This window comes from Columba livia, chromosome 28 (genome assembly GCF_036013475.1).
Source record: "Columba livia isolate bColLiv1 breed racing homer chromosome 28, bColLiv1.pat.W.v2, whole genome shotgun sequence".
Classification (NCBI taxonomy): Eukaryota; Metazoa; Chordata; class Aves; order Columbiformes; family Columbidae; genus Columba; species Columba livia.
The window spans coordinates 2156099-2178339 of NC_088629.1; the positions used below are offsets into that span (position 1 = coordinate 2156099).

General features: G+C 52.3%; 1 protein-coding gene across 1 annotated transcript in view; it reads left to right on the forward strand.

Annotated features, from left to right (window-relative positions):
• SMG5 (SMG5 nonsense mediated mRNA decay factor) overlaps positions 1–17120 on the forward strand; it is a 28844-nt gene extending 11724 nt beyond the window's left edge. The window contains exons 4-22 of the mRNA XM_065043259.1: positions 582–738; positions 1188–1277; positions 2161–2250; positions 2980–3058; positions 3597–3722; positions 4138–4206; positions 5619–5827; positions 5965–6102; positions 6261–6959; positions 7943–8112; positions 9363–9438; positions 10893–11068; positions 12673–12831; positions 13045–13104; positions 14524–14683; positions 15003–15093; positions 15703–15777; positions 16498–16636; positions 16816–17120. Of these exons, the coding sequence (XP_064899331.1) occupies positions 582–738; positions 1188–1277; positions 2161–2250; positions 2980–3058; positions 3597–3722; positions 4138–4206; positions 5619–5827; positions 5965–6102; positions 6261–6959; positions 7943–8112; positions 9363–9438; positions 10893–11068; positions 12673–12831; positions 13045–13104; positions 14524–14683; positions 15003–15093; positions 15703–15777; positions 16498–16636; positions 16816–16899 (2847 nt within the window). The 3' untranslated portion in view covers positions 16900–17120. The remainder of the gene's footprint in view (positions 1–581; positions 739–1187; positions 1278–2160; positions 2251–2979; positions 3059–3596; positions 3723–4137; positions 4207–5618; positions 5828–5964; positions 6103–6260; positions 6960–7942; positions 8113–9362; positions 9439–10892; positions 11069–12672; positions 12832–13044; positions 13105–14523; positions 14684–15002; positions 15094–15702; positions 15778–16497; positions 16637–16815) is intronic.
• Positions 17121–22241: the final 5121 nt, after the last annotated feature.

The window sequence follows — 22241 nt, forward strand, 5'->3', positions numbered from 1 at the left end:
TGGATGGATGGGTGGGTGGTTGGATGGATGGGTGGTTGGATGGATGGATGGGTGGTTGGATGGATGGATGGGTGGTTGGATGGATGGATGGGTGGTTGGATGGATGGATGGGTGGGTGATTGGTTGGATGGATGGGTGGGTGATTGGTTGGATGGATGGGTGGGTGATTGGTTGGATGGATGGGTGGGTGATTGGTTGGATGGATGGGTGGGTGATTGGTTGGATGGATGGGTGGGTGATTGGTTGGATGGATGGGTGGGTGGTTGGATGGATGGGTGGGTGGTTGGATGGATGGGTGGGTGGATGGATGGATGGTTGGATGGATGGTTGGAGGGATGGTTGGAGGGATGGAGGGAGGGAGGGATGGGTGGGTGGTTGGTTGGGTGGGTGGTTGGGTGTTTGGGCGGTGGTTGGATGGATGGTTGGGTGGATGGTTGAGTTACATCACTGAGCGAGAGGAGGGACAGAACTGTGCAAAACCAACTGCAGCTGAGTTTGCTTGACACTTGGTGTAACCGGGGCGAACAGCTTAAAATGTCTCCTGGATTCCATGAACATACGATCGTTTTTCTTCCCTGCAGCACATCCACAGCCGTAGCACTCTGGAGTGCGCGTACCGGACTCACTTAGTTGCTGGCATAGGATTTTACCAGCACCTTCTGCTCTACATCCAGTCCCACTACCAGCTGGAGCTGCAGTGCTGCATCGACTGGACACACGTCACCGACCCTCTCATAGGTTGGTGCTCAATTTGCGGCAAGGTCTAAATCAAGTGGCGTCCCCTTGCACTAGTCCATCTATGTTGAGTTTTTAATACCAAACTAGGGCACAACAGAGGGTTTCTAACAGGAGGGAAACACCACTAGAAAACTCTTTAGTAATTGTTTGATGATGGCACATTTTTGTGGAAAACTCAGAAGTGCTTCTGGCTGTACGAATTGTTTTTAAAAGCTTGATTAAAGCAGACGAAGGGGCCGTTTGGAGAATAGGTTCTTAAAATCAAGACTTTTGTCAGGACGTGGTGTTCACTAGATGTAAGATGTTCTTACTCTTGGTGCCCCTTCTATCTGTGCTCCCTCCTACTTGTACTGCGTGCTCTTTGTTTTCATCTGGTGAAACGTTGCTTGTCTTGGGCAGCTTGTGTGTCTTTCTCCAACGGTGCGTGTGACTTCGTATTTCTCCTATAGGTTGCAAGAAACCCGTGTCTGCATCCGAGAAGGAGATGGAGTGGGCACAGATGGCGTGTCACAGGTGTCTGGTTTATCTGGGAGATCTGGGTAAGAGCAGCATCGGCCTTTGGGTCAACCTTTAATACACCAAAAAGATGGTCCTTGTCCGTGAGTCACAGCCGGAGTTACTTGCAGATACTGGTTTCCCACATTTGTCAATAGCTCATGCAAGTTGAAACCCTCCTGGATAACCAAACTGCTACAAATTGCAAAGCTTTGGTTTGAAGCAAGTAGATGAGGGGTTTGCTATTGATAAACGGCTGTGTAAGAGTGGAAGACTTTGATTTTATTTATGTTATTTGGACAGTGTGAAGGAAACTCAGAGTAGGCCAGCTTCTCAGTTCAGACTTGGTTTAAGTTCGCCTTATAGAGCCACTGTTGGCAGCACAAGCAGGACTGAAAATCAGGTATTTCAAGCAGTATTCTGAATCAGTCCAGACCAGTCGGCCACCACAAAGCTCCAGGTTCTTTGTCATTGTGTCTGGCTGCGTGTCACCCCTTTTATAGCAGACGGATCCATCCCACAGTCACAACCTCCTGAAGGGTGCGGTACGTGTGTCAACTTCATTGTGAACACGTGGGAGTGAAGGCGATGAGAAACAATGACTGACCTGACTGGTGGGAGAGAAACGTGCTCACCTCTTCACAATGCTTTCACCTAAGCTTTCCAAAATACCTATTATTGTCAAAAAACCCCTCAGTCTAGCCACAACCAGGTATTTTATTAGGTCAACTGTTTGCTGTAGACTTCACACTCGCTGTGGTACAATATAGTCTGAGGTACTGGAAAATGGAGCACAAACGGAGCAGTTCTTCTTTGATGGATTTGTTGCCTTGGCCAGTATTTTTAATCTGTAGGGAAACTGTGCTTCTCTAGAAGGGAAGGGAAGGCGGTGCCGCCCGGTTCCTGATGTGTGCGGTTCTCTTTCAGCTCGCTACCAGAACGAACTGGCAGGTGTGGACACAGAGCTGCTGGCTGAGCGATTTTACTATCAAGCTCTATCTGTTGCACCGCAAATTGGTGAGTTACCCTGAGTTCTTAGTTGTCCACACCACGTCACCGCAATCTGCTCTGGTCAGGTTTGTATCCGGCTGCTGAGAGGGGAGTGGGTTTATTCCCTGTAGAAGCTCAGACTTGCGTGGATGCGGTAAAGTTGTGCTCGTCTGGCTAAGCTGTCCCAGCTAAGCAGAAGCAAAGTGTTACTGATCATCTCCCTCTTTTTACACCTGCAAAAAGATCTCATGTGCTGCTTTCTCCTATTTATGGGAACACATTGCGGTGAGAGTTGAAATCTTGTCTTAGCTCAAAAAGCATCCGGTTCCAGAGAGATGTTTTCTCTGTGCTGTCTTTGCAGAGTTCTCGCTGAGTTGTTTGACAGGCCAGTCCTAAATACCAATAAGCGACAAACACTTTGTAGCACGGTGAGATGCTGATAGTCTGCGTCAAGAGGAATACACCATCCCAGAATCCAGGCCGTGGCGTTATTAATTCAGAGAAAGAGGCGTTGTTTGCGCTGCTTTCTCATGTAGATAACTAGCAGGAAGGTGGGGAGGATCTATAAGCACTATAAAACAGAAAGAAAACGAGGTGGTGAAAGGATTGAGTAGCCCAGACCTTTGCAGTGCAGCTTTATCGATGTTTGCATCTCCTGTCCTGGTGTGGAGACGTCGTGAGAAGGAAAGGATCTGCTTTCTAGCAGGACCGTTGAGAAGTGTGCGTTCACTCCGTTGCCCCTCTCTTTGCCAACAGGGATGCCCTTTAACCAGCTGGGGACACTGGCAGGGAGCAAATACTACAACGTGGAAGCGACTTATTGCTACTTACGCTGGTGAGTGTCTGTGAGGATCTCACACTGGGGTTGCTGGTGCCAGATTCTCTTCTCCTTTGCTTCGGACTTGTTCCTGTTTTCGGGGGAATGGGGAAGAGAGGCGGGTTTATCAGGACTGATAAGAAGAAATAAGCTTGGTTGAACCAAACTGTTGTGCTCGTCGCCAAAATACACGTGTGGGGCAGCACTTGGAGGGCAGGGTTTTATCTACCTGTGCTGGAGGGCCAGGTTTGAAGGGGGATGGAGGTGCTGACGCACCCTGTGCAGTGAGATGGGTGGAATTCAGTTATTTGAACGCTGCTTTAAGGCACAAATTGGAAAAGGTGCTTAAACAATGCAGATGGAGCTGCGGCGCAGCTCGGAATGGGGTTTGCAGACATCAGTGGGGGTTACGTAGGCCCAACACATTCAAACAAAAGCACTAGGGACCCGTCTTCATGCTTCGATGCCTAAATAACTTTCTGGTGAATTAAAGCCATAAAATACGAGCGACCCTGTGGCAAAGTAACTTTGGCCGTGTTCTGTTTTGGGATCTCAGTATCCAGTCTGAAGTGTCCTTTGAAGGTGCCTATGGGAACCTGAAGCGGCTCTACGACAAAGCAGCCAAAATGTATCACCAGTTGAAGAAATGTGAGACCAGGAGGTTGTCGCCGAGCAAGAAACGGTAAGAGAAGAAAAGAAAAGGAGGGGGGCGCAGGCTGGGGGTTTGCGGTGCTGAAAGTAGCGTCTTTTGGGAGCTGCTACGTGGCCCGTTCGAGGCGGTGACTGTGCCCTGAATTTCGAGAGCTCCGCTCTGGATTCCATTCTTGATCTCTCGGGTCATCATTTCAGGAGAAAAGCTTAAAATGCTGGCCAGGTGTGGAGTTTGAGGTGAGAGATTCCTCAGGCCTCCCCGGAGCTGGTGGCTGTTCACGAGGGTTGAGGCATATGGTGTGAATTAGAAGTGTATAAGCTGTCTTTTGCTCCAGTTTTATCAGAATGTAGTTTTCAGTTGAGCCCTGATTTACCTTTATTAACAGTCTAGTCCATCTCTGTGACACGGTACCTGCTTTACTTTGTTTTCTTCTCCATCTTTCTAGAGGCAAAGACATTAAGAGGTTGCTGGTGAGCTTTATGTACCTGCAGAGCCTTCTGCAGCCAAAAAGCAGGTAAGGTTATGGGAGATTCTCTCTTCTATTAATAACACACAGTAGCAAGCATCCAGAACTGGAAGACGCTGTAGGATACCAGTCCCTGCGCTGAGGGTTTCTGTCAAAAGGTCTAAGAATTTAGTCTTCTAACGCTGCAGGGAGGGTGAAGATTGTCTTCTGATGGAAGCTGGAGTACCAAAGGCTTAAATACTTTGTGACTCTGGCTAAATCAAGCTGGTAGCTGAGTGAATGTGGAGCTCCCGCAGCTCATCTCTGCGCTCTGCCTTTGGTGTTTTCTTGCCTTGTTCAGTCAGCAAATGCTTTAAATAGAGCAGGTGTTTTAAAGGGCTTATGCACACAGTTAAACTCCTCTTGGACTTTGTAGGGATCTGGTCCTTCCCAGAGCAGGATGCGCTGTGAAGGGAGATTCCAATCCATTCTAAATGGATTTAAACTGATTTAGACCCCTCTGGTGTCTGACCACCTTCACTCTGGGATCTTTCTTCCTTGTTTCTATTCTCATTTTGCCTTTTCTGCAGCTCGTACCTGTTGTTTCCTTTCCTCTTGCTGTCCTCTAACCACCTATTTGGCTTCTGAAAACCCAATTACACCCCCTGAGCCCTTTATCTTTCAAGCTGAACAAACTCGCTCCTCTTTGCCTCTTCTCTACATCATATCCTCTGTTTACCTCGACAGTTCTCTGCTGGACTAAGTGTCTTTTTGGTGTTGTGGGGTTTTTCTGTACCTCCGGGCTGGATGCCGTGCAGCAGACACCATCTCCCAAGTGCCAAATACAGAGGAATCCTCATTTTCCTCCTTGCTAATGCAGCCCAGCATAGGGTTACCTTTCAAATATTGAATGATAGCGTGGTAGAAGTTCGAGGCTCATTTAATATCTGCTTAACGCATATTTAGAGCAGGAGAAAACTGGAAATTACTTCCATTTCCCAAGAACGTTGTCTCCTGAAAAGGATTCACTAGATATTTTGGAGACGGGTTAATTTTGTAACCAGGAGACTCCTGTTATACTGAATACCATGGGTGGTGCTTCCTTTGAACCTCCAGAGGGTTCTGCAATATTCTTATGGGGCTGCGAGTTAGAGGAGAAGTTGAGTCGCCAATGTAGCCCTTGAACTGAGCAGCAGATCCCAAACTTCTGCTGCCTTTAGCATTGAAGTGCCCTGTGTATCTTAACAGCGACTCCCTGAGCTCCCAGTCCTGTATTTTTGGGTGACCCACCTTTGCAGGAAGATGCTCTGGTTATTGTTGGTCTTAGTTTAGCAGCTTTGGAGAGGAAGACGCCATCTGATCCATCTCGCTGGTGCTTCATCCTGTCTGATGCTAAAGTACTGCCTGTGTTGGTTCAGTTCCCATTGTCAGGAGCTTGGATCTTGAATAATAATCCTTGTTTATATTTTCCTCCCGATAAGCTCTTTGGATTCTGAGCTGACATCTCTCTGCCAGTCCGTGCTGGAGGATTTCAACCTCTGCTTGTTCTACCTGCCTTCTCCTCCTAATCTGAGTTCAACTAGTGAAGATGAAGAAGAGTATGAGAGTGGCTACTCCTTCCTTCCTGATCTCCTCATCTTTCGCATGGTGATCATCTGCCTCATGAGTGTTCACAGCCTCAAGCGGGCAGGTAACCAGTGCTTTATTCAGCCGTTCAGAAATGTTGCGATTAACGGTGCAATTAGGCTGGAGATGTTGTCTTAATTGACATCCACGTTTTGGACCAGCGGTCGGTCTCCTCCAACTCATCGCTCTGGCTTGTTGCAGGTTCGAAGCAGTACAGCGCAGCCATCGCTTTCACGCTGGCGCTCTTCTCTCATCTGATAAACCACGTCAATATTCGCCTGCAGGCAGAGCTAGAAGAAGGGGAGAATCCAGTCCCAGCCTTTCAGAGCGATGGCACAGGTAAGAGGGCAAGGACATGGTGTAACCTCATCTGGGTGTTCCTGCTCCGGGGGGGATTGCACTGGATGGGCTTTCCAGGGCCCTCCAACCCCTCACATTGTGTGACACTCTGATTCTGTGACTTTCTTAACTTGTGGTCACATTTTGAATGCCCGCAGATGACCAGGAGCCGCGGGAGCCGTTGAACTCGATTGAGAAGGAAGCTGAAGCCCACGTGGCGAATCATCAGCCCAGCGAGGAACAGCGGAAGAACGACTGCAAGAAAAGCAAGAAATACTCCCGCCTTTCCTGTCTGCGTCGCCGCCGCCACCCCCAGAAGGTGGATGAGAGTGACCTGAGCGAGGGCTTCGACTCGGACTCCAGCCAGGGCTCCACAAAGGGCAGCGATGGCTCAGAAAGCGGCTCAGAGAAGAGCGACGTGGAAGCAGAAGCTGCTTTTGATGTGGAGACGGACTCTGACATGAACAGCCAAGAATCTCGCTCCGACTTGGAGGACATGGAGGACGAGCCGGGTGAGGAGGGAAGCGGCCGAGGCAAAAGTGGGCCCAAAGAGGCCTTAAACTGTGTGGATGGCAGCGGGCTGGGGGACTCCAAGAGCCCGAGCATCTCGAAAAGCGAGGCTGCGGACCCGGCCGTCAATGGGCCAGCATCCCTTAGCGCTAACGACGCGAGCATAGCCAGTAACCTCCAGGCCATGTCCACCCAGCTGTTTCAGACCAAACGCTGCTTTCGCTTGGCTCCCACTTTCAGCAACATCCTCCTCAAACCCAACAGCGAGCAGCCCGTCCTGAAGGATGGAATCGAAAGCAAACCGTGTGTCAACGGAGATCTAGATAAGCCCAGCTTGGTAGAGCAAGGTAAGGATCAGTGACTTCATTCCAAATAGTTGTTGTGGTTCTCTGTAGAGTGTTGTAAGGTGTTGGCTAAAATCCATCCCTTCCTATGGTGCAAGTTCTTCGGCCAGGTGTGGAGGAGCAGCAGATACTCCTCAGGTTTGGGGCTGGGTGTTTTCTGAAGGAGGAGCTTTACTCATATCGCCTGACGTCCAGGAATACGTGCGCTGAGCAAAGGAAACACCTGCAGCCAACCAGCATGACCTGTTGTTCTGCTCAGCTGGCTGAGTAGCTCTGATAATACAGAGGATGATTCCAGTAGGTATTAAAAATGTGGACTTTTTTCCTTTTTCCCATGTGAAATGTCAGTAATCAGACGCTTTCTCTGGTGATGGACAGTGCGGACGCAGCCTGGGAAGGCGTCTGATTATCAGCTCTGCAAAGCTCCACAGTGTTAATGTGACCTGGGTGTCTGCAGGAGGAGTCGAGAGCTCCTCTCTGTGACCCAAACTGCAGATCCACAGCAGGTGGAGCTGCAGCATCTTCATCCCTGTGCAAACAAGTCGTGATCTGGGCAAAAAACAGCTTGAAAGGGAGATAGATCTGGTGCGCTACAGGGAATTGTTTGTGTTTCAGATAAAACCACACGAGCCTGTTTGGTCTTGTTTGTCATTCCTCCCAACTTCCCTGAAGCAAGGAAGCGTTTTTTGCGTTGTGCTGCCAAATTGAACGGGCCTGCGGCCCTGGCATCGTTCAGCATTTGAAGAGGGAATATTAGATCATGTTAATGTTTGCTGGCTCCTGGCGTTGCTTGCTACCCACTTGAAAGAGATGAGGGTAAAGGAAGCAACACATGAATTTAGTTCTGTTTAACATTTTCCTTCGATGGGTTACACAGATGTTGCCGCTCCAGGAATGTATTTGAATAGCGTTGTTTTCATAGCAGTAGGGCTTGGATTCTCAAGGGGTTTCACGCCTGCCATCCTGCTTTGCCCTTCGTTTTCCAGATGATGTGTCTGAATCGGAGGAAAGCATTTCGAGTTACAAATCCTGCAGAAACGAGCGATCCCTTCAGGAGAAGCTGGAGATCGTGACCAACGAAGGGCTGCTGCTCACTGTCAAGGTGTTCCTGGACTGGCTGAGGACAAACACAGACCTCATCATCATGTGTGCTCAGGTGGGAACTGCTCAGGATTCGGTCTGAGGCTGCATCTGCTTGGTCACAGAACCCCAGAGTGTCAGGGGTTGCAAGGCCCTGGAAAGCCCATCCAGTGCAATCCCCCCGGAGCAGGAACACCCAGATGAGGTTACACAGGAAGGTGTCCAGGCGGGTTGGAATGTCTGCACAGAAGGAGACTCCACAACCCCCTGGGCAGCCTGGGCCAGGCTCTGCCACCCTCACCCCAACAAGTTGCTTCTCATCTTCCAGCGGAACCTCCTGTGTTGCAGTTTGCACCCATTGCCCCTTGTCCTGTCCCTGGTTGTCACCAGAAGAGCCTGGCTCCATCCTCCTGACACTGCCCCTTTCCATCTTGATCCCCAGCAATGAGTCCCCCCTCAGGCTCCTCTTGTCCAGCTCCAGAGCCCCAGCTCCCTCAGCCTTTCCTCACACGGGAGATGCTCCACTCCCTCCAGCATCTTGGTGGCTGCGCTGGACTCTCTCCAGCAGTTCCCTGTCCTGCTGGAGCTGAGGGGCCACAGCTGGACACAATATTCCAGGTGTGGTCTCCCCAGGGCAGAGCAGAGGGGCAGCAGAACCTCTCTGTTCCTAGCTGGTCTCCCATCCAAGTACTGACCAGGCCCGACCCTGCTTAGCTTCCTGGATCAGATGCAATGGGGTATTCTCAGGGTGCTATGGCTGCATATATTTTATATATATATGTATATATGTTTCTCAAGTGTATCCTTATAGTGTCTGAACTAAACCCTTTATTCAAGGGCAGAGCAGAGGGGCAGGAGAACCTCTCTGACCTACTGACCACCCCCTTCTAACCCACCCCAGGTCCCATTGGCTTCCTGGCCACAAGGGCCCAGTGCTGGCTCATGGTCCCCCTGCTGTCCCCAGGACCCCCAGCTCCCTTTTCACTGCTCCAACAGCTCATTCCCAACTTACACTGGAACCTGGGCTTGTTCTGCCCACATTCAAGACTCTATACTTGCCCCTGTTATACTTCATTACATTTTTCACCCTGGGCTGGGCTGCTAAGGGCACATTGAAGCTACTGTCCCAGTTCTGGACAGAAAGTGATGATGTTAAATACCCCACCGGCTGAGCAATTGCATTGTACATCAATTGTTTTGTCGATGATGATGTTTATTACTATTTTTGTATCTTTTATTACTATTATTATATCTAGATGCAGAAAGGCCCAAGAGGCCTGGTTATCGCACACGTCTGTCCTGACACTTTGTGTTTCGTTCCTGCAGAGCTCCCAGAGCCTGTGGAACAGGCTGTCTGTGCTCCTCAACCTCCTGCCTTCTGCTGCCGACCTGCAGGAATCAGGTACTGGAGAAGGACGTGACCACGTACCGTTTTAGCCAACCTGGTCATCAGGGATTTCCATGTTTTTGATGGATCCCGTGGCAGGAGATTTGCCATTAGCAGTTTGATAATGAGCACAATGGGAAGTGACATCACGCACGTGTTGGTTTTGTGTTTAAACACCATTCCAGTTAAATTCTGTCTCATAGACTTTATTTGCTGATGACACCAAGCTGGGAGGGAGTGTCGACCTGCTGGAAGGCAGGAGGGCTCTGCAGAGGGATCTGGATAGACTGGAAAAATGGGCTGATTCCAATGGGATGAAGTTCAACAAGGCCAAGCACCGGGTGCTGCACTTTGGCCACAACAACCCCCTGAGCACTCCAGGCTGGGCACAGAGTGGCTGCAGAGCAGTCAGGCAGAAAGGGACCTGGGGGACTAATGGACAGGAAGCTCAACATGAGCCACCAGTGTGCCCAGGTGGCCAAGAAGGCCAACGGTATCCTGTCCTGTATCAAAAACAGCATGGTCAGCAGGACAAGGGCAGTGATCCTTCCCCTGTGCTCTGCATTGGTGAGGCCACACCTGGAGTGTTGTGTTCAGTTCTGGGCCCCTCAGTTCAGGAAAGACATTGAAGTGCTGGAGCGGGTCCAGAGAAGAGCAACACGACTGGGGAAGGGACTGGAACACAAGCCCTATGGGGAGAGGCTGAGGGAGCTGGGCTTGTTTAGTCTGGAGAAGAGGAGGCTTAGAGCTGAGCTCAGCACTCTCTAGAACTACCTGAAGGGAAGTTATAGCCAGGTGGGGATTGGGCTCTTCTCCCAGGCATCAGCAATAGGACAAGGGGCCATGGGCTTAAACTCTGCCAGGGGAAATTTAGGCTGGATATTAGAAAGCAATTCTTTACAGAGAGAGTGGTCAGGCATTGGAATGGCTGCCCAGGGAGGTGCTGGACTCACAGGCCCTGGAGGTTTTTAAACTGAGATTGGACATGGCACTTAGTGCCATGATCTAGTAAACGGACTAGAGTTGGACCAAGGGTTGGACTCGATGATCTCTGAGGTCTTTTCCAACCCAGTCGATTCTGTGATTCTGTGATGTATTATATATGGCCGACAATAGCCTGAGACCTTATGTGGTCAAGAGGATTAAAATTGACTGTCAAGAGCGTAAGTAAAGGTGTGATTTCTGTCATGGCAATTGTGGAAATGAGTTTTAAACTCTGAATGCTCGTGATGTGCCCTGTACCTCAACCTAAAGGTCCCCATGGTTCCTGAGAAGCGTAGTTTAAACAGGGATGCTTTTCTGTTGAAATGAATGGGAACGTTCCTCCTCCAACACTCGCTCACAGTACACGTGTAATTTAAAACCTCTGATCATTATGGATTGTGTGCCTTAGAGCAGGTTTGCTCTTGGATGCCGCATCAGTTCTTTAAATCACCACATTTTGCCGTGTTCCCCTCCGTCCTCTCCAGGGCTGGCCCTGTCTAACGAAGTCAAAGACATCCTGAGCGGTGCTGAGCTCCCAGACCTGAAAGCCAACTTGCTGCTCCCAGAAGATGTGGCCCTGCGAAATCTTCCCCCTCTGAAAAATGCACACAAGAGGTTTAACTTTGAGCAGGACCGGCCCATTTTCTCAGCGGTTGAGGAGGTGAGCAGGGAAAATCCTCCATGTCCCTTTCTGGGGGTGCAGATGGAGATCTGGTTCTTTCTTGCCAAAAAAAGACCCCAAACTGATTTAATCTATTGGCTGTGCTGCCATCCAGCGGGACCTGGACAGGCTGGAGAGTTGGGCGGGGAATAACCTGATGAAATTTAACAAGGGCAAGTGTAGAGTCCTGCATCTGGGCAGAACAACCCCAGGTTCCAGTATAGGTTGGGACATTACATATTAGAGAGCAGTGTAGGGGAAAGGGACCTGGGGGTCCTGGGGACAGCAGGGTGACCATGAGCCAGCACTGGGCCCTTGTGGCCAGGAAGCCAATGGGACCTGGGGTGGGTTAGAAGGGGGTGGTCAGTAGGTCAGAGAGGTTCTCCTGCCCCTCTGCTCTGCCCTGGGGAGACCACACCTGGAATCTTGTGTCCAGTTGTGGCCCCTCAGTTCCAGCAGGACAGGGAACTGCTGGAGAGAGTCCAGTGTAGGGCAACGAAGATGATTAAGGGAGTGGAGCATCTCCCTTATGAAGAAAGGCTGAGGGAGCTGGGGCTCTTTAGTTTGGAGAAGAGGAGACTAAGGGGTGACCTCATTAATGTTTATAAATATATAAAGGGTGAGTGCCATGAGGACGGAGCCAGGCTCTTCTCGGTGGCAAACGATGATAGGACAAGGGGTAATGGGATCAAGCTGGAGCACAAGAGGTTCTGCTTAAATTTGAGAAGAAACTTCTTCTCAGTGAGGGTGGCAGACACTGAACAGGCTGCCCAGGGGGTTGTGGAGTCTCCTTCTCTGCAGACATTCAAAACCCACCTGGACATGTTCCTGTGCGACCTCATCTGGGTGTTCCTGCTCCATGGGGGATTGCACTGGATGAGCTTTTGAGATCCCTTCCCATCCCAAACATACTGTGATACTGTGATATTGAGTCTGAGCTGGGTTCATGTTGCTGGTGGTTGCTGCAGTCGTCGGTCTATCAAAAAATGAGCATTTTAAAACAATGCTTTCCTTGTTAGAGTCATTACGAAAGGAAACACAGCCACACGTTGACAGTTTTGCTGCGTGCAGTCTCCTCACCTCCCCGTCTGGGCAGAAGGGTCGTTACCCCTGCCCTGCCTTGAATGAAGGGGATTTGCTTGGAGTTCCCTGTGATCCTTCTCTAATAAATGCACAAGTTGGTGCATCTTAGCTCACGTGGCACCCTTTGCCCTCACACAGCACTTTGCTTTCCCAAGCACAAAGGCTCGTTGTGTTCTTTTATTCCTTTTCCCAGCACTAAGCGCTTGAGCAGAGATTTAAGGGGCAGAGCCTGTGGATGTTTTTCTGAGGTTTTCTTGAGCTGGGGAAGCCCAGATCGCAAGCACTTCTAAGCTTTCTGGGCTTTGCCACAGCCCTCTCCGCATGTCTCTATATTCAGAAGCACGTTCCCATCAGAAATGTTTCCTTTGTGGTTTGGGTTGGGTTTTTTGTTGCTGTCCGTTTGGGGGTGTTTTCTTTCCGCCTTTTCCAAAAGCGTGAGCTGTAGGGTTGGAACCGGCTCGGGTTACCGTCCCCATGGGGAGATGCGGCTGCGATGTGGTTGCCCGTCTGCTTCTTTGCAGTCCGTTGTTCGCATTTGCTGCATTCGGAGCTTCGGCCACTTCATCACCCACTTGCAAGGCAGCATCCTGCAGTTCAACGCAGAGCTTGGGATCTTCATCAGCATAGCCCAGTCGGAGCAAGACAACTTACTGCACCAGGCCCAAGCCCAGTTTCACATGGTGAGTTGGGCTAATTCTCTGTATTTAGCACAATTTCTGGTAGATCACTATTAGATTGTAACTCTAACCACAGATACCTGGTGGGAGGTGAATGTTTTGTTCCTGTTATCATCCCCAAAGCTACTCGGGTGTCCTCTTTTCACCCTGTTTCTTGAAGGGTGTCAGCTTGTGTGTTTTCTGCTAATTGACATGGAAGTTTGTTTTTGTAACTAGGCTGCAGAGGAAGCTCGTCGGAACAGGCTAATGAGAGATATGGCTCAGCTCCGACTGCAGGTAGGAGATGCTGGTTCCAGCCTGAAACTGGGCATGGTCGTGGCTGAAAGGTCTGAAAGTGGGGAGGGAAAGGGGAGCTCTCTGCTCCCATCCACACAGGGCCAGTAAATCTTCTCTGCAAAGACAGGCTTAAAGAATATCTCAACTTGGAAGGGACCCAAAAGGATCAAGTCCAACCAAAGTCCTCCCAGGGCTACCTAAAACTAAACCACATACCCAAGAGCATTGTCCAGATGCACCTTGAACTCTGACAGGCTTGTGAGCACTTCGCCAGGGAGCCTGTTCCAGTCACCAACCACCCTCTTGGTGATGAACGTTTTCCTAATGTCCAGTCTGGACTTCACAGAGTCCCAGAGTGTGAGGGGTTGAAGGGCCCTGGAAAGCTCATCCAGTGCAATCCCCCCGGAGCAGGAACACCCAGATGAGGTTACACAGGAAGGTGTCCAGGCGGGTTGGAATGTCTGCACAGAAGGAGACTCCACAACCCCCTGGGCAGCCTGGGCCAGGCTCTGCCACCCTCACCCCAACAAGTTGCTTCTCATCTTCCAGCGGAACCTCCTGTGTTGCAGTTTGCACCCATGGCCCCTTGTCCTGTCCCTGGTTGTCACCAGAAGAGCCTGGCTCCATCCTCCTGACACTGCCCCTTTCCATCTTGATCCCCAGCAATGAGTCCCCCCTCAGGCTCCTCTTGTCCAGCTCCAGAGCCCCAGCTCCCTCAGCCTTTCCTCACACGGGAGATGCTCCACTCCCCCCAGCATCTTGGTGGCTGCGCTGGACTCTCTCCAGCAGTTCCCTGTCCTGCTGGAGCTGAGGGGCCACAGCTGGACACAAGATTCCAGGTGTGGTCTCCCCAGGGCAGAGCAGAGGGGCAGGAGAACCTCTCTGACCTACTGACCACCCCCTTCTAACCCACCCCAGGTCCCGTTGGCTTCCTGGCCACAAGGGCCCAGTGCTGGCTCATGGTCACCCTGCTGTCCCCAGGACCCCCAGCTCCCTTTCTGCTCTCCAAATCCAAATTCCTCTGATGCAGCTTCATTCCATTTCCTTGTGTCCTGTCACTGGTCACTAGAGAGAGGAGATCAGCACCTCTGCTGACCCCTTGAGGAAGGAGCTCAACTGCTCCTCCTAATTCTCACCCTCAAGGCTTTTCACCGTCATGTTCACCCTCCTCTGGACACACCAATAGTTTGATGTCGTTCCCATATTGAGGTGCCCAAAACTGCACCCAGCGCTCAGGTTGGGCTGCACCCCAGTGTCCAGTGAGACGATCAACCCCTCTGGCTCCATCCCACCCTCAGCTCCGAGTCCGGAGGTCCGGAGGTCCTGATGCACCTTTGCAGGGCAAGTCTCACCCTGTTTAATCGTTTGTTTCAGCATCAATGTGAAACAAGTGTCTCTGTGCCTGCGTTTTGTTTGCAGCTGGAGGTTTCGCAGCTGGAGGGGAGTCTCCAGCAGCCCAAAGCACAGTCGGCCATGTCACCGTATCTTGTCCCCGACACCCAGGCCCTTTGCCAGCACCTGGCTGTTGTCAAGCAGCTGGCCGCCAGCGGGAGGTTCATCATCATCATCCCTCGAACAGGTACGGGAGCTCCTTTTCACGTCAAATAACCAAGCCTGCTTGTGCCTTATTCCCTCATAAGCAAGCAGGCGGCTTTCTCTCTTGCTGCTGTTGCCTTTTTTATAAAGGATCAGTATTTTGGGGCCTGTTTTCTGTGTGGCCCGTGCTTGGAATCCCACATAGCGGAGCAAAGAACCGCTGGCAAGAGAGACACGCTGTTCACCTTCTTTGCCTCCTGTGGCAGCCGCTGCTGCTGTGTGCCAGACAGTGATCCTTGACACATCTGGATTGGTTTGCAGAATTATAGCTCTAAGTCAGATGCTTTTGCTTTTTCTTTTAGTGATCGATGGCTTAGACTTCCTGAAAAAGGAGAACGCAGGTGCTCGGGACAGCATCCGGTATCTGGAGGCAGAATTTAAAAAGGGAAACAGGTGAGAGTTGGGGGAGTGATGCGATTTGCCCTTGGTTTTGGATGGGGTGTGTTTTGGGGTGGAAGGTGTCGATAGCAGGAGCAGGATGTGCATCCTCTGCACCCGAGTGTGGCCAAGCGAGGCCTCGGGAACACGCTCAGCAAGAGGGAAGGTGGTGAAGTAACAGATTTGGCAGCTGGTTTTCCACTTGCTCTCCTACTTGCTGCATGGCCATGAAGTGTCGCTGCTTCTGAGGAACAAAGGGAGTTGCATCTCTTTATCCAAGTGTAAAACCGAGCGATACCTTTTACTGGTGCACAGGGGGTGCTGGAAGGGCTTTACTGCCTGTGTTAGCAGCAGAAGGACAAACAGTTGTGCTTCTGTGAAGACAAACTGCGTCTTCAAGGCCTGTGTCAGGGCTGGGGGCCTTTGAGACACCTGTGAGCTGCACGTGTTGGTGGTGGGATAGGGGAGATTATCAAATGAATTTCATGGGGGATTCCTTGGGCAGGAACGTAGATATTTTGGTTGATAAAAGCCACTGTTGTGTCCTGCAGCCCGTGCTGTGGGGTGTAGACTCCGATGTGTGACCGTCTCCATGTGAGCTCAGTGACTCCCATCTTTCCTCAGGTACATTCGTTGCCAGAAAGACGTGGGGAAGAGCTTTGAGAGGCACAAATTGAAGAGACAAGATTTAGATGCCTGGTAAGATGACGGCATCTGGAGATGTCTGAGCCTGATTGCCAGCAGGCGGGTGGCTTTGGGGAGGTGGGAGCACTGGGACCCATCACACAGCTTGATTTGATGCCCTATGTGAGTAATGGTCAAATTCCCTAGAGTTTTAGGGTGTCCATCTGTGCATCTTGCGTAGCACCAAACACTTGGTGCTAAGAAGGGTCTCAGAAAAGCCCTCAACAGGCAATGGAGAAACAGTCCTGCTTTGCAGGTGTCCTCCTGAGCATATATAGAATAATAGAATAGAATCAGAGCAGCGTTTTTTTGGAAGAGACTCTCGAGATCATCGAGTCCAACTGTTAACCCAGCACTGCCAAGCCTACCACTAAACCACGTCAGAACCTCATGTCCGTCTGTCCATCCCTCCAGGGCTGGTGACTCCAGCACTGCCCTGGGCAGCCTGTTCCAATGCCCCACAGCCCTTTGGGGAAGAAATTGTTCCTAAATCCAACCTCAACCTCCCCTGGCGCAACTTGAGGCCGTTTCCTCTGCTCCTGGCGCTTGTTCCTGGGGAGCAGAGCCCGACCCCCCTGGCTCCAAGCTCCTTTCAGGCAGTTCAGAGATCAGAAGGTCTCCCCTCAGCTCCTGTTCTCCAGCTGAACCCCCAGGTCCCTCAGGCTCCATCACACTTGCGCTCCACAAACAGACCATTTCCCCTTCTGTTTCTCTTTCCTTGCATCTGTTTGGCAGGAATCTCTATAAAATCCTGGACAGCTGCAAACAACTGACGGTGTCCCAGGGGAGCGGAGAGGATGACACCGCGGGAATGGTCACCATCATCACGGGCTTTCAGCTGGAGGACCGGAGCGCGTTCTCAGCACCCATGCAGGTCAGTGGCTCTGGCTCCTATTTCCTCAAAGGCCCCTCGATTTGTCGCGCTTTTGTGGTGCAAAGTGGGGGAATAATTAGCGTCTCTGTGCAGACTTTGGCGTGAAGAGCCTTTTAGCCATGAGAATCTCCGGGTTGTGAAGATAAGAAATAAGCTGGTTTGTGTCTGCTTGCTTGCAGTCTGCCATCCAGGCAGCCGCCAACGCCAACGTGGAAATAAAGAACGTTCTGGAGTTCTACAAGCAGTGGAAGGAGATGGGCTGACGTTCGGAAAGGCGTCGGGTTGGCGTACCTTTCTCTCCCCCTCTCGGAACGTGCAGCGTCTGAACAAAGGAAACGAAACTCCGGGCGACACTTCGACGTGAAGAAGCGGCGGCAGCGGCAAAAATATAAGAAAAATATCTACAAAATTAAAAAAAAAAAAAAAAAAGAAAAAAAAAATAGAAAAACACAAAATAAGGAAAAAAAAATAAACCAAAAGGCAATTGGGGCACGCACGCAGACACCTCCACCCGTACCCAAGCAGATGGCTGTACATGTCCGACGGCGCCGGCTGCTCTGAGCAGAGAGAGGCGCCTCGGCGCGGCCGGGCTCTGCCCCCCTCCCGCCCGCAGACGGGCCAGCGCCGCGCGGGGCCGCTCGCCCCGTCCTCCCCGCAGCTGAGGGGGCAGCGGCTTCGCACGCCCGGACTGAAACGGAACTGAACCAGCTACGGAGCCCTCCCAGCTTGGAAAAGAAGATCCAGAGTGTTTAGCTCTTGTTTGGCAATCTGGTGACAGAAAAGCAGATTTAGGGTTTTTTTAATCCCCCCTCCTTTGAATTAATTATTTTTCAAGGGCTTTTTCCTTTTAATTCTTAGTTTAGCGGAATTCCTTTGGGGTTCTGGATACTCTTCCGATGGCAGAGAAAATAGGAAACATGCTATTTAAAAGGGGGGGAAAAGCTCTTAATATAATTTCCTTTTTCTTTGAACAAGCGTATTTATTTCCTTCCCTGTTCCGCGTGGAGCGGGCTCAGTGCATGGGGATGTTGGTCTGCAAGGAGAGAGCGGCCCAAGCGCTCCCGTGGGCCCGAAGCGCATCCTCGCTCTTCTTACAAGCCGCACGCTTCACGAACAACACGAGGTCGGCCGGGCTGCGCGAGAGGTGACACGGACCCTGTTCCCCCTTCCCACTCCGCTTCCAGCGTTAGACCTTGGAGAGAAGGAGCCGGATCCGGCGGAGAAGACGGATGAGGCTCAAGCGCTTGGCGTGAGCGCTGTGACCCCAGGATGGAGCGGACGTCTCCCAAGGACCCGATGCCTCTTCTTTTTGTTTTTTCTTTTATATTTATCCCCCTTAAATCTTTCCGTGAGTTGTGGAGGAGGAAGGAGGATCTCAAAGCCGTTGTCTCACCTGCTGGCTGTTCCACCCGCTGCTCCGCTGTGCTAGAGAGAACGTGAGTGTTCACGTCCCCTTCCTCACCCCCGTCCAGGGCAGGCAAAGCAGCGCAGGACTGAGCTTGCAAACCATTCAGTGCTTTCAGCATCCCAAAAAGAAGGGGCGATGCTACCTGGATGGACACTGGAATTGCTCATTCCCCGTGGGACCTTTCCAACCTCCATCCCAACAGCATCTCCACCAGTGTCTGATGTCCCGATTTCTCAGACGAGAAGCAGCGGGTGGATTCCAGGACGGTGGGAGACGGGCTGGGCATCCTCTGTGCTTCATCAGCGTCGACATACTCAATAGGTGTCTCCATCCACACGAACCAACAGCAGCTATGCAACTAAAACCCACTAGTCTCCTACATTTGCTGTGTTCCGCGTGGGCCAGCCAGAAGCTGCCACAAAAGGGGTGTAATACAGAAAGGCAAGTAACACACTCTGTGCAGACTTCCTAGCGCGATGCGTTGCACCGGAGCGGCAGGATGGTCCTTGTTTTCAGCTAAAAAGTAAGAAAAACCCAGCGCGAGTCCCAGAGGGTTCATTTCCATTCCGATTTCAGTTCCAGCGCAGCAGAGAGAAGTGCAGAGCTTTCCGTTCTGGCTGAGATGCGGGTGAAGGGAGGCAGACCAGCAGGGTCTCCCCACCGCTCTTTCCTTTTGCAGCTCCTCCTGAAACTCGCCGTGCTTTTCTAAGCCAAGCCGAGGAAACAACAGGACGGCAGCTCAAAGACTGACTCATCTTGAGTGTTCCGAGAGATCTGGGAGGCTTGTCGCTCCTTCCTCCAGCGCTACCGGTGTTGTTATTGGAAGCTGTTTGTTTGTCTAGCTCGTTATTTTTGTTTGATGGGGTAGGAAGAGGAAAGAGAATCGTCTTGTTGGACTTGTCCTTCAGTGCGTGAGCCAGAGCAGTGTGGCGAAACAGAGACCAGTCTTGTCCTCTTCTGCTGCCTTGGGGAACGCGCTGCCGCTCGCGTGCGCTGGAATACATTCCTGATCCAGCAAAGCCGGGCTTTGGGGGATGTTGTTGATGTACTTTGCTTTATTTTGTCTGCTGCTTAAGAAAACCATTCACCTGCTTGCCGCAAAGCCCGTCGGAGGGGCTGCAGAGCGCTGCTCGAGCTGAGCCTTGTGTATCCCGAGAGGATTGTCCGTCCTGTCTGGCTGGTAAAGACAAGAGCGTCGCTCTGCCGAAATCAAGACAGCGAGGAGCTGGGGGTGCTGCTCAGCTTTGCGCTGGGCCGGGTGTTCCTTGGCCACAGCTGGGTCTTGAGGGGAGAAAAATGAAGCAGCAAGCGAAGGGGAATGTTTGTCCTGCTCGTTATTGTCTCCGTCCAACAGTCGCACAGGGAGCTGAGGTGGGTCGGTGCTCTCAGGAGACGGGTTGATACAGGCTGCACCCCTCTCCTCATAACCACCCCCTAGTAAGTGCCCTGCTCCGAGGAGTTGTTTTAATATTACCCCAAAGCTTTGTATACCCGGAGAGGAGGGAAAACCCTCAGCCCTTCACCGGGGCATTACAACCGCTGCCCAGCAGCATCGTGAGTGGGCATCGTAACCTTTGAAACGGCACCTGCAAGGTCCCTGTGCCACCTCCTTCCTCTGCACAACATGCAGATTGAGGACCTGAGGAGTTTTTGGGTGGGTTTTGGATGTACATCCCCCCCCTAGATACACAAAGATGAGAAAGCAGGAGATGCTGGAGCAGCGAAGCCACAAAGCGGCCTCAGGGGAGGTGGCACGTGCTGCCTGCTCATGGAGGCTCCGCTCGGTGTCTTGGAGCCTGGGGTGAAGGAAGACGCGTCCTGCGCTGGGGTCCCCTCCCTGGCTGCGAATTGACGCAGATCCACCCCGTCCCGGGGCCGCTGCCACTTAGTCCCACTTGGGATTTGTTGCGTGGCCTCCAAATCCCAGCTCAGTTGCCAAAAGCCGGAGGTCGGTTTCTCCACTGGTGCTGAGCGCTTCTCCAGGGCTGAAGGAAACACGAGGTTGGTGGAAACGCTCCGCGGGGCCTGGTTTGCCGCTCTGCTTCCCCGGGATGCTGCTGAGCGCCTCGGCGCTGCCGGGAGCTGCGGACGGCGCCGCCAGCAGTGCCATACGGCGCTGGTTCCGTCCCGGCTCGCTGAGCCCACCCCCGGCCGTCCCCACCGCCCGCTGCGCTGGGAGGACAGCGAAGAACAATCCCGTGGGCCAAAAGCTTTGGTTTTTAATGTGGTTTTGCGTGTTTCTTGGGTTTGATTTGTTGTTTCTTTATGTTACCATCACGTTTTACTCTCGGAATGCTCTGGGTGACCCGGTGCGAGGTTCTGGGGGTGGGGACCGTCCTGGTGCCACGCGGTGGCCGCGCTCACCGGCGCTTGAGTTTTGGCTCAGGTTCCATGAACCATCTGCTCCCATCCCCGCTCGGCTCCACGCCGCCCGCGCTGCCTCGCATTTTCGCTTGCATCCCGGCTTTATTTGGATCCTTTTCTCCCCTTCTCGCAGGGCGGGGAAGCGCAGGATGAAGGCGGGAGGGTTGGCACAGGGTCCCGTGTCGCTGGTCCAGCCGCCGTCTGCTTTAGGGCCAGGCTGCGGTTTGGTGGGAGCCGAGGGACAATCGGCTCTCGCTCAGTCCTAATTTTGTAGCACAAAACAAGCGGAAAGCCCAGCGTGTGTACCTGTGCTTGGGTGGCTCTTGCCCAGCGCTGCTGGGACCCGGCTGGGGTGACTCGGAGCTCGCGGTCTCATCCCACTGGGATCGAATACATCGACTGGCTTAATAAAACACAAGATCTTTGTAGCGCTGGTGTTGTGGTGGTTCCCAGCCCTGCCCGCCTTTCTCCTGTGGTTTGAATATGGGAATCCACCCTCAAACCTGAGCTTTGCTGCCCAACTTTCTGCTTTCTCAGCAGCGTTGTGGTCCCCAGCGCCGTTGGATATTGTTTGACTCGGGAGGGAAGGCGTCATCTTGGCTTGCTCTGGATTTGGTAGGATGAAATATAGGTGGGTCCCTTCCTTATCCCCGCCACAGGAATATCGTGTCTGTTGTTCTGTCCCCTTTCCTGGCTGCGGTTCTGGCTCGGGATCAGTTTGTCCTCTTGCCCACATGAGAATGTTGTGATCAGCACAGATCACTGGAGCGCTTTCCTGGGCAGCTCCTCATCTTGGCTTTGGAACGGGTTGGAAAGTGTATGTTTGCACAAACATGTCACTGTGAAGTGTCAGTGTGAGGGCCCCTTATGAGAACTGTGGAATCATTTCCGTTGGAAAAGCCCCTCAGGATCACGGAGTCCAACCATAACCCAGCTCTGGCACTAAACCACATCAGAACCTCCTGTCCGTCTGTCCAGCCCTCCAGGGCTGGTGACTCCAGCACTGCCCTGGGCAGCCTGTTCCAATGCCCCACAGCCCTTTGGGGAAGAAATTGTTCCTAAATCCACCCTCACCCTCCCCTGGCGCAACCTGAGGCCGTTTCCTCTGCTCCTGGCGCTTGTTCCTGGGGAGCAGAGCCCGACCCCCCTGGCTCCAAGCTCCTTTCAGGCAGTTCAGAGATCAGAAGGTCTCCCCTCAGCTCCTGTTCTCCAGCTGAACCCCCAGGTCCCTCAGTCTCCATCACACTTGTGCTCCAGCCCCTCACCAGCTCCGTTCCCTTCTCTCCACTCGCTCCAGCACCTCAAGGTCTCTCTTGGTGGGAGGTGATCCCGCCACCCCGGGTGCCGCCATTCTGAGCCCTGAGTTGATTCTGGTGCCGCCATTCTGAGCCCTGAGGTGATTCTGGTGCCGCCATTCTGAGCCCTGAGGTGATTCTGGTGCCGCCATTTTGAGCCCTGAGGTGATTCTGGTGCCGCCATTTTAAGCCTCGTCCTGAAAAGCCCAAAACTGCCCCCAGCATTCGCGGTTTGTCCCCCCCAGGTCCAAGCACAGGGACGGTCGCTGCCCTGTTCCTGCTGGCCACACCAGTGCTGGTACCAGCCAGGATCCCGTGGCCTCTTGGCTCGTGTTCAGCCCATCACCAACACCCCCAGGTCCTTTTCCAGCCGCTCTTCCCCAGCTGCAGCGTCCATGGGGTTGTTGTGACCCAAGCGCAGGACCCGGCACTTGGCCTTGTTGAACTCAGACCATTGGCCTCAGCCCAGCGATCCAGATCCCCCTGCAGAGCCTCCTGCCCCCAGCACATCAACACTCCCTCCCAACTTTGTCTTGTC